At 42.3% G+C, this 11,948-nt stretch overlaps 1 protein-coding gene across 1 annotated transcript in view; it reads left to right on the top strand.

The window, feature by feature from the left end:
* The first annotated feature begins 225 nt into the window (after positions 1–225).
* Positions 226–11,948, top strand: part of UBN1 (ubinuclein 1) — a 772,140-nt gene continuing 760,417 nt past the window's right edge. Inside the window, exon 1 of the mRNA XM_044090531.1 lies at positions 226–372. Within this exon, the coding sequence (XP_043946466.1) occupies positions 226–372 (147 nt within the window). The remainder of the gene's footprint in view (positions 373–11,948) is intronic.

Here is an 11,948-nt window from a genome sequence, read left to right as displayed (position 1 = left end):
GTAATGCATAGTCTTTAAAGATCAAGAAGGTTGAGATGGTGTAACCTTGAAGGTGCAGGTAAAAAAACATGGAGAAAAGGAGTTTGGTATGAACCAGGGGTGTACTTAAAATGTTTTAATTCTTTTGTAGTTTTCTGAGGGGGGCTTTAGCTGTTTTTCTGTAATTTGTAAAACTTCCTCCAGGTTTTGCGTATGTTAAGAAATTTGATATATATTTTTTTTTATATGTATATACAGTATGATGAACTTGTGCCTGCCTGTTTGACCACAAAATATGGAGGTTTTTACATCAACTCTGGAACTCTACATTTCAGACAGAATTCTGACACAGAAATGGAAAATGATTTCAAAGAGAAGCTAAAATCGGAAAAGGTGAGTCTTGTGCTTATCCTTATCCAGTTACAAAGAAACATGGTCAGCCCTGTTTGCAGCATGTTAGTTTTACCTATATCCCTCGCATTTTACTTTCTTGTTTGCAAAATCCCTGAAATGTAATACTTTTCTTAAAATAAGTTTTATTGCGGGATTAATATTGTGTTCATTTCAATAACTTGCAGTACACTTGTCTAAAATCTGCCACCACTATCCAAAAGCCCTACCACCACTCCAAACAGATATCACCTACTCAAGGCCAAGGTACTAGAACAGATAACTCACTGTTTTACCCACCACAGTCGTCTGTTTGCCTGAAATTGCTGGAAAGTACAGAAAACGTGCTTGGCTGATGTAAGGTATGCATTCATACCTAACATTTTCAGTTGATGGCTGACAGCTGTTATGCCCAACAGTATATTTCTCAGCCTTCCGGCTGTGTACTTCAGTTAACCAAGTAGGTCAAACTAGTGTAGGTACATACTAATATTTTACTGGCCTGTATGTGTGTGTGTAGTATCATGCATGCAGTAGTTGATCACTCCATATATTGCCGTTGTGTGTGTTTACAGGGAGCACGTTAGGGAATATTTTAAAAATGGACACCCATCAGACATGCATTTTGTAACAGATAAATCAGATTTTGTCCACTGTGCATGTGTCATAACATCAGTTCAGCAGGCCTTTGTGTGGCTGTTTCCTTTGGTCACTCATACCAGCATAACATGAGCAGGTTGTGTTTTATTCCAGTTTTTTACTTATGAGTAAAAGCCTTGCTCTGGGATAACCACTGGTATGTGTTGCCTTTTTTAGGCTGATTCAGTGTGTGGGTTGTCGGGTCTGGCCAGAGCAGACCTCCGCCTTATTCCAAAGTTTTGGATCTGAGGACTCTGACTCCTCCCCTACCCACAATTCCCTTTTTGTTGCCTGAATTAATTTGGATCTCATTTGCTGCCTGACTAATCCAGACATGGCCCAAGAGCTCCATAATTCTTCTCGACTTTACTCCCGTTTTCAGAATTTTACAGATCTCTTGATAGTTTAGTAGTTGTCTTTCTTAATTTTTTCTGATTTAAATAGGTGTGTGTGTGTGTTTCTTATGTACTTGTATCACTTTGAGTTGGTAAGATAGTATTTAGATAGTATAGTTAACATTAATGTATAGTTAACATTAATATATATATATATTTTAGATCATAGTTTTTTCTGATGTCAGCAGGCTTCAAAAAGTGTTCATCTTGTGGTCATAACCCCCCCCCCCCAAGACACTCACTCGCGGTGTCTATTGTTTGGGGCCTTCCCACTTACATGATTTGTGTTCCATCTGTGTTGCATTCGGTACTAGAGCCCTTGAGGGGAGATGAGAAAAACTAATTTTGAAAGGCCTTCTTCCTCCACAGACTGGGTCCAAAATGACTTTGGACCCAAAGACAGCCGCCTCTTCCCCTTCCTCCAAAAAGAAAAGGGACAAGGAAAGGGAGAAACAGAGGGGGAAAAGTCAGACAAGAATGCTAAGAGTAAGGAAAATCATAAAGAAAAGAGTTCTGAAGAATGCATAGAGAGATCCAAGAAAAGGTCCCCCAACCCCACAGCTGTTGTAGGTATGGCACCTAAAGACTTGAAATGACCAGGATAAGTTCCTTCCAGCCCAACAGTTCAGCTTCCTATGCTGTCTCCATTCTTGGAGCCGGTGTATGCTGAATCCTCTCTTCCCCACAATACCAGCTTTGTAGTCTGTAGCTCTAGAGACTTTGGCTTTGATGTCTTCCTTTACTCACTCGACTGCAATGCACTTGGCTGAAGTAGAATCCCGGTGTCAGAGCTGCGATGGTGGAGTCGACCTCCAGATTTTTGGAGCTGTCTGTGCTCCTCAGTGCCTCAGCATTGGACAGCTGGGTTCCAAGGTCCTCCTAAGAGGCTTCAGTCTTTGGAATTGAAAGGGCTTACAGTAATGCAAAACTAAGTGACTCTTCCTATGTTCCATTGGCTGAATCACTTTTCAAGGCTGTGGGGAGGAACTGGGCAGGACCAAGATGGACTGGTATGTTCTTAGAACTGAGATCCATCCAGACTCCCTGTGAAGAATGGCACCTACTTCCTCTGGTAGACTGAGACAGATGGATCCTTTAGGCTTTGAGACTACTGACATTCAAATCCCACATCCAGTTGCAGTGTGGCTCCCGCAGGAGTCCCAAAGCACATTCTCTGAAAGAGAACTTGCAAAAAGCACGTAGACTCCTCTCCCGAGTCTGTCACCAAAGATACTGACTTAGATCAGTACCCCCCATCAGTAAATCAGGACATCCCCAGGACCTGCCACCCTCCCCACCAGGGAGCAGGTTATTAATGCTCTCTCAAAGGCAAAAAAAAGTTTCCATGGGACCCGACAACATCCTTGGCTGTGTCCTACATGAACTCAGGCAAGAGCTGTCAGCACCACTAGGCACCCTATTCAACCAAAGCCTGTGCACTGGCTTCATCTCAGCAGAATGGAGGACAGCCACTGTCATCCCTCTGCACAAAGGTGAAGCGCCAACCGACCTAGGCAATTATAGGCCAATCAGCCTAAGTAGCCTGATCTGCAAGGCCATGGAACGGATTGTCATGGACCTTTTATAAACAATGACATTGGCAACCTCCAAACGCTTGATCCCACACAGTTTGGTTTTGTCAAAGGGAGATCATGCCTGTTGAACTTGGTCACCTTCTTCGAAACAGTCTTCAAAGCCATGGATGAGGGCAAGACTATGCACACCACCTACTTTGACCTAGCCACTACCTTCGACACTGTTCCCCACTTTGGCATAATAAACTCTCCAAGTTAGGCATCAACCTATAGGTAACCTCATGGGTAGCTAACTGGCTCACTGATAGAACCCACTCAGTCAAAATAGGGGAAGCAACCTCTAGTAGTAGACCCATAACAAGCAGCATACCCCAAGAATCTGCCTTGGGGCCTCTACTGTATGGGATATACTTTTCTGACGTGCAAACCAAAACCAGTGGTCTGTGTCTGACATTTTACAATTGATTGCAAGCTGGGCACTGTCATAAATTAAATTGAACATCCTGCAAGGGGCCTTAACCAAACTATTAACTGGTGCTAGAAGCATGGCCTCAAACTAAATGCCAAGAAATGCATCATTATCCCCTTTGAGGAAAATGGTGTCCCCATTAATTATCACATCATTAAAAACGTACTAAGCACGAAATCAGTAATGAGGGACTTGGGCACCCAGATTGATAGCAACCTGACTTTTGACCACCATGTTGCCACTTGTACAGAAGGCTTTCTACATGGCCCACCTCATAAGTAAGGGCATTTCATCCAGGAACTAGGTCATAACATCCCTGTACTTTCCTCCCTTATCAGACTCGTTATCAAGTACAGTACCCTCTTCGGCATGTACCTTGCCAAGCACATATAGCAGATGGAAAACCACAGAGGTTCCTGACAGGGAAAATCCATGGTCTCTTAACACCTATCCTGTACAGAGGGGCTAAAAGCCCTGTCCCTCTACTCAGTCTCGTACAGACTGCTCAGAGGTGACGTGTGTTTGGCGTATAGGGCCGTCTCAGACTCTGCCTTGATGGAGTTACTGCATATCCGCAAGTCAAACTCCACTCATGCAAGATCTCTACCTGGTTTGTCACATTAATAGAACTTGCTGGCGGGATAAATTTTATGTTCCAACAACTCCCCCATCGAATAGACTTCCTCTCCATTTCAAGCAGAGTACCTTACTAACCCTCTTTGAGTAACTTGGATGACTGGAAGGGAAACAGAAAATACACCACTGGGATCCCACCTGTGTCCCTACTGGACAGGGAAAACTGGTGCTGACTTTGTGGGAACATGGGTGAAATTCTTGGCTAGGCTTATAAGGGCCTCCGTACCAATAGCCTAGTATCATCCTATGAGAAGGTTCTCCAAGATCCCCCCAAAAAATGATGTAGGGACTTCCTTGAATTGATGCAAGGGGGGGGTCCACTGAAACTCCTCCTGATAAGTCTTTTGTTTCTCGAAGCCTTTGGGTTCAGCTCATTAGTGTCCTGGGTGGTCCCTCCTCCCGATGCCCTAGTCAACCTTATTGCTCAGAAGGCATGGAAAGCGCATGATCTGGCACCATTCCAAAGAAACTGGACAGGATTTTAGATGCCCCCAAAGTAAGAAAGTACTAGGCTAAGGTTCCACTCAGATGCTGTGATGGTAGCAGCCACTAAAAAGGAACTGTCCAAAGAGCTGCTCTGTCCACCCCCCTAACAGAGTCTAAAGCCTTGGACAAGTTGGGGAAACAGACTTGTGCCAATTTTCTCTTCATGCATTGAACTGTATGGCTCACTTGACACATTTCCAGAGAGATTTTATCAGGGAACTGCCATTCCCTGGTGGGTAACTTACTGGCAGACAGCCATCATCAAATGTTGCCATGAGACTGCTATCTAATGAAGCATATGGCATAGTGCAACCAATCTGTACAGGTATTACTATGTGAAGTTATGCCTGGATGCAGCTCTGTGACTTTGCTAAAAGTTTTAAAACATCCTTCATAAATGCTCCTTATGGTGGCTCCACTCTGGGCCAAAGGTTAAAAATGTTTACGAGGGGTGAGCAGAGCAGAAAGACCTTGTGTGTCATCGGAATCTGTTTTTTGACTTCTAAGAGATCCTTTGCAAGGAATCAGGGAGGGGGAAGGAAAATGTGGTTTGAGAAATCTCAAGTTTTTCACCAGGACACTTCTGGGGGTAGGCCTTCCAGAGACTGAGGCAGTATTACTGGACATTGTCCAGGAGGTAGAGGCAGTCTGCAAAACCATTTCCATGCACAGAGAAACCTTATCAGCATCTTTGCTTGGCTGTCTGCTGCACTCTGGAGGCAATGGGCAGACTCTTCTTGCACCCTTTAGCCTGGCAAAATAGAACTTCATATTCTTGGGTGCTAAGGATCTTTACCAGAGGTTATATAATACTCTTTTTTGTAAATCCCCAAAACAAACTATTCACAACATCCCACCCAATCAGTTGAAATCCACTGCAGTAGAAATCTCAAAGTTGTTGGATAAAATTCTTCCGACCAATCCCCCAAGACCAACTAGAATCTTAAGTTTATTCAAGGTTCTTTTTAGTGCCAAAATAAGACAGAACCTAGGACCAATTTTGCATCTTAGAAATCTGAATCAGTTTGTAAAAGTAGACAAAATTTCAGATGGTTACCATGCAGTTAATTCTTCCTGTGCTCTGGAAAGACGATTGGATGTACTCTATAGATCTCCAGGATGCCTATGTTATATTAAAGATCCAGATGCAATCCAGGGGGGTTTTCCATTTCTGGCTGAGAGCCAGTCATCAATTCAGGGCACTACCATTTTGTCTCACCAAGAGCTATGGCAACCCTAACAGCTTGTGCAAAACGAGTAATTATTGGTGAAATATGTGCAACAGCAACTTATACCTTTGTATCGCGCTACAAGTTACAGCTGCAGTCCAGGACACACACATCTTTTGGCTCTGCCTTACTCAAGTATATCCTTCCTCGAGTCCACCCAGGTCCCTGTCTGACAACTTGGGAGTCCCCAGATGTTAAATCAAACGGAAGCAGACCACATTAGATACGAAAGTTATGTACTTGCCATAACAATAGATTAGTGTTATCTTTTTTTTTCATCTGGTTCAACTCCCTCTCCCTCCTTCCCTTTACCAAATTATCACTGTAGTTCTAGGGATCGGACAGATCACCTTTGGACTTCACTCTAGTGTGGGGGGGTTCCCTCTTAGTTGTATGTATACATATATACACACACACACACACACACACACACACACACACACACACACACTTGCTATGACTTTCTATAATGAAGCCAGCAAACTCGATCTGAGATAATTCAGGCAGGAGAGAGGGGAATTGTGGGTAGGGGAGGAGTCAGACCTATCTGACCCAAAGCTTTGGGATAAGGTGGCAAGGTCTTATCTGTCCGGATCCATCAACCCACACTTTGAACCAGATGAAAAGAAGACAACACAGATCTATCATTATGGTAAGTACATAACTTTTGTTTCTTTATTGTCTTTTTGCTTGCAGTTAGAGGGAATCATTTAATTTCTGTACAAGGAGTGTGACTGTAACATTATCCCCTGTAGTTAATAGCTTTCCGTTGCTCACATCTGGCGTCATATAGACCCGTTTTAATTTTAAAGTGCATGTCTATATTAGCTAAGAGAATATTTAAGATGTTGCCAAAACTGATAGAAATGGATCAGTGTGGTTTTGTGTGAGACAGTTTCAAGTCTTTTGGGGGTATTAAATAAATGAAGGTATAAACTATAGCAGGGAAACTATGCACAGCCCATTAACTTGCTCAGCAAAACACACAATTGTAGGGATATTGCATGATTAAGTGTTTAGGTGTGTGGATTAAAAAGGATTCTGTTATGGCAGCTAAGGATATTTGGGGAAAACACTAAACAGAAGATGACAAATTAAACTGGAAGCTCTTGATTATGGATATGAACAGTAAGATGCAAGCAGTGAAAATGTCTGGTCCCTTTAGTCTTAATGCAGGTCAGGTATAATTTTCAACTAGGGGAAATTTTGTGGATGATAAATGAAGAATTGAAATGTTTTTTTTTTTTTTGAAAGGAGAAGAGAAGAAAACCTATGTGGGATGAGTTGATTCTCCCACTGAAGATATGATGGTTTAGGGTTATTTGAATTGAAGGGGTACTTTAAAGCTGCACAGTTAGATTATGTATAACTCGAGCAAGCTGTAAATCAGAGGAAAAAAGGTTAGGCAGTAGGGCAGTGGGCAGTTCAGATATAGAGATTAAGAATTTGTATGGACTTCCTTAAGGAGAACATTAACACCAAACTGAGTAGTATATTTATAAAGTAGCAAAAAGTACAAGAACAAACCCAGCATGGAAATTTTACGGATGTTGATACCTGTATGTAGGGGTGTAGAAAATAGACAAAAGGGGACTAGAATTGATTGAGGAAGTTAAACAAAGGAATCAGTGTTTGGAAGCAAATTTGTGAATGAAAAAAGGTATTCTTGTGGGATTAGCCTAAGCAGAAATGTTGACTACAGATCAGAGGAAGACTTCCCAATCAGGGATTGAGAACGAGTGTAAGCAGAGAGAACGGAACAGGGGAGTGGTATGTGAAAGAACAACTCTGATGGAGTTTTTGGTCAAGTCTAGAACAGAAGATTCTTTTAAAGGGATAATTAAGGTGTATAAAATACTGCATGATAACAGAAGAGTCAATCGGGGGAGGTTAGAAAAAAAATAGAGTTTACGAAGAAACCATTGATAGAATTCTGTAGGGTCCTCAGTTATGCCACAAAGTCCAGAAGGGTTAGGATTTTTGCATGGAAGTGTTTGCATATTTTTTGCCAAGAGTAGATAGTGGACGAGGGTATTCCTCAGTCGGATAACAAATTTTGGAGATGTGATGGGGAAGAGAGTGGTACGTGGGAGCATGTTTTTTGAGATGTAATGATTTGGCGGTTTTTAAAGATTCCCTAAAAGTCTTTGGAAATGCTGGAGGAATGAATTATGGTAACTAAAGAAATGATTTTAACCTAGAATGTAGGCTTTGAATTATTAGATGTAGTGACCTTACTAACTTTAATGCTGCTGGCTACCATTGCTAAAAAATGAATATTAAAATCTATGTCAGCTGTTACAGAAGTGTTTAATATTGTGAATGAGAGAAGAGCTGTATTGAGACTTGTAGTAAAGAGAAGAGATAAAATTCATAGGAATACAAGCAATTTGTAGGAACTTTTTGTGCAGCTTAATACTCAGAAGGAGGAAGGAAGTTTAAAGGGAAGGCAGGAATTTAATAATTTATGCAATGATGGAGTGAGTGAAAATGTTTAAAATTAAAACATGTCTACTGCACAATGACAGTGAAGGGGGTTATTTTTTTTATTAACGTATGGATCCATGTTGCAATATAAAAAGTGATTTTATAAATTAGTTTAAATATGTGGAATTTATTCACTAAATATCACTATCCCAGACTTTTTTGCTCCCTGCCCTGTACTTTGTAGCATTTGTTCACTCCTTATGTCAGGAAGGAGTGGTGGGAGCTGGAGTTATCAGCTGACTTCATGAGGTCAGTCCCCTCCCCTGTCTGCCCCTGGATGAGGTGTAGTGCCGCGTTGCACCATTGCTAGTGAATGCATGCTGCACCACATACTCTTGATGCTTAACCTGATTGCATGCACTCACTAGCTAGGTGTGATCTATTCTGAAGGCTTGATTTAGATCACAGTACTGGACCTTCCCCTTAGTAGCACTGTTGTGGTGTGGGACTTGACAGACACCCATCTGCATTGGGTGAGCCTTCCTCAGCTGCTCATACTCATCCCTCCTCAGCTGGGCCCTTCTTGCCTAAGCCACTGATTTGAACCTGGATTGTATGAGGCAGTCATTTTCATCCTGTATCTCACAGAGCAAACGCACCATAGCAGAAAATTAGCTTTCCACCTGTGTTAGAAATCCAGCATTGCAGAGCATGCACAGTAGTGATGGCGGAAAAATAGAGACCAAAGTATTTTTCAAAATATTTTTTTCCCATTGCTGTTTTCTGACTTGCTTCAATTTTTTCTTACTAAAGGTGCTGTTCACATTTGGTTGCAGTGGGGTATGATGACCAGGTGTGTGTAATGCCACCCACTACCACCAAGTATGCAATAGTATCATGGGATCATAGGAAGTTACTAGGCTAATGGCCCTAGGACCCTTGCAAGCCTAACCAAGTTCTACCCTTATTTCCACGATCGGCACCTACTGCCCCTGTCCCAAAGGGACACAGATGGAACCTCCGGGATGAATTTATGGTTACCCATCCAATTGTCCAGATAGCATTTGAAGAGGGTCAATGAGGTACTCTGACATGAAGTGGGGGAGTCTGTTCAAAAGGTGTGGTAACCTCTGGGAGACGCATCTGTCCCTCCTGCAGGTTCCATTAATGTCACATACCAGGTTAAGGCCTTTAGAGTGAGTAACTCGACTTTCAGTTATGCAGTATTTCCAGTAAAGCAGGGTCAAAGATTGCCTCTGAGTAGTCTGTATGAAACAGAATAAAATGACAGTGATTTCAGACGATACGCATAGGACAGATGCTGAAGACCTTGAATTTTCCTTGTGAGGAACCTTTGTGGTCTCTCCAGTTGCTGCAGGTGCTTGGAAAGGTACATATCAAAAGGGGCATTGTACTCAATTATTGCCTTGATGGAAGAGTACAGGGAGGTTATAACTTTTTTTCTGGAAGCAATGCCCTTATGAGATAAGCAATATACAATAACCTTCTTACTACTGTGGTGATCAAAGGTAACGTTGCTGTCAGCCTGTGTGCCCTGGTCTCTCACCACTGAGTGCATACTTGTAGTGTTGCTATTGATATGGTAGTTAGTAGGAATGTCACTCTTATTGAAAGTGATGGTGATACATTTTTGCATGGAGTTTAAGGCCATGACTTTGGCTGCAATCATTTGTTTGTGTAACATCTTCTTGTAGGATGTTGACATTGTTTAGAGATTCTATGAAATCTCCCAATTTGCAGTCATCAGCAAACTTGGTCAGCCACAAACCTTTAGTTTTTGCTTGTATTTCTGAGAAGTAGATTCCAAGCAGTAGAGGTCCCAAGACTGATCCCTGTGGAACACCAATTGTTGCAGACCTGCTGTTGGAGGTGGATTCCCCTATTTTGACTGTGTTCCATCAGTGAGCCAGTTAGCGACCTGCCTAACCATACAAGGGTTGATACCTAGCTGGGTGAGTTTGTCAATGATGCCGGAGTTGGGGATAGTATCAAAAGCCTTGGCTAAGTCTAGGTAAGCTGTATGCAGAGGTTTGCCCTTGTCTAGGTCCTTGGTGAACGTCTCAAAGAAGTCCACCAGGCTTAAAAGGCATAATCTATCTCCCTTTGACAAATCCAAAACTGAGTAGGGTCAAGTGTTTGGAGATTGCCTGTATCTTTGTTAAGGTCCATCATGACTCGCTCCATGACTTTGCTGATGAGGCTTATCAGGCTGATAGGGCTATAGTTCCCGGGGTCAGTGGAAGAACTACCTTTGTGCATGGGAGTAACTGTGACCATTTTCCATTCAACTGGAGTGAAGCTGCTGCTTTGAAGAGCACCCAAACGTGTTAATAATTCTTGTTGGAGCCCATGTAGGGTGCAATCTGGGATGTTATCGGGTCCCATAGATGCTGTGTTTTTGGCCTTCAGAGAGGGCATTTATGACCTGCTCTTTAGAGATAGACAGTTTTCCTTAACATTGTATAGTAAGTGCGCACACACTGCTGTGCTGTCATAGGTAATGGCGTTTGTCATGTACAGTTCAGCTTTATACTGTGCATCTACAGATGCACAGATCAATGATTTATAATGGCTCCAAGATTTTACTCACCTGAGTCTGAGCCCAGTGCCTTCTAGTGCAGTTAACCAACAATAACTGAAACTTGACCAAGATTATCTGTAAGCTACAACTTAGTCCTTTTCCAGGGAGGGATAATGATATTTCTCTACTACCTATACCCCTTCTCTTGTCTTTATGGTAGTACTACCATCTGCTGGAAAAACATTGCTGTACCAAAAGACACAGTTATACTTCTTGCAGTGTCGAAGATTACTAGAAAAATGAACATAAACATTGCTGAAGGTAAGCTGTTCTGTACAAGATGATCCAAAGAAATCTGGAACTGGATTTTTGTATAGCTTTTCTTAGTTTTCATAGTTCCGTTAGATGTCGCAAGATGTATCATCTTCAAGGGGCAGTTTGTTAGATTGGTCCAGGTTTCTGTCCGATGGTATTTTCATACAGTAGATGGGTTTTCAAGAACGACCTTTCTTAAGGATGTGATACTGGACATATTGGCAGGTAGTGCTACTTTATTTGCTCCTCTCTTATATACAAGTATAGGCATTTTTACAGAGCTACGTGTATTCTGTTGGCAGCTGATAACAATCCGATGTCCTTCTATTCTCATGTTGCAGTATTCTTACTTTGGGATGCTCTTCCTCGGATGATCCAAACGGCTCCTAGGCAAAAGCTTAAGCCTGGTGGCTGTTAGTGCATGAGACATCACATGTAGGGCCATAAACCAGGGGCCTTAAATGCAATGTCTGCACCCTCAGACCCCAGAACTTTCTGCTGCAGTTTAACGTCAGATTGATCGCTTCACTCCTCTCCTTAAAGATGCCTAAAGCTAAGTACCCCAGTTGGGGAATTCTTATTAATACTTTTGTTGGAGCTTGGTTTGTTGGTCTGTTCTTGGATGATGTCCACTAAGAAAGGTAAATGCAGACATCAAATCCCACACAGACTCTCATGACCATTGCATTTTTTTGTTTAGGCCTGTAACACTATCATACCTCCTGCGCTGTCTGCCAGTCTTTTGTCCCCAAAACGCTTAGAAGCCATCTGGCCGCCCTCAAGTTGCATTTAGAGAATCCTAGATTAAAAAGGTTAGCATTGAAAATGGATCTGGAGTTGGCCGCCCCGGTGGAACCACCAAGAAAAAAGGCCAAAGTTTCAAGGCCTGCCACCTCTGCCCCTTTG

This window comes from Protopterus annectens, chromosome 12.part0 (genome assembly GCF_019279795.1).
Source record: "Protopterus annectens isolate FY-2018-M chromosome 12.part0, PAN1.0, whole genome shotgun sequence".
Lineage (NCBI taxonomy): Eukaryota > Metazoa > Chordata > Ceratodontiformes > Protopteridae > Protopterus > Protopterus annectens.
The sequence above is the reverse complement of the archived record's forward strand: the minus strand, read 5'-3'. Positions and strand labels throughout refer to the sequence as shown.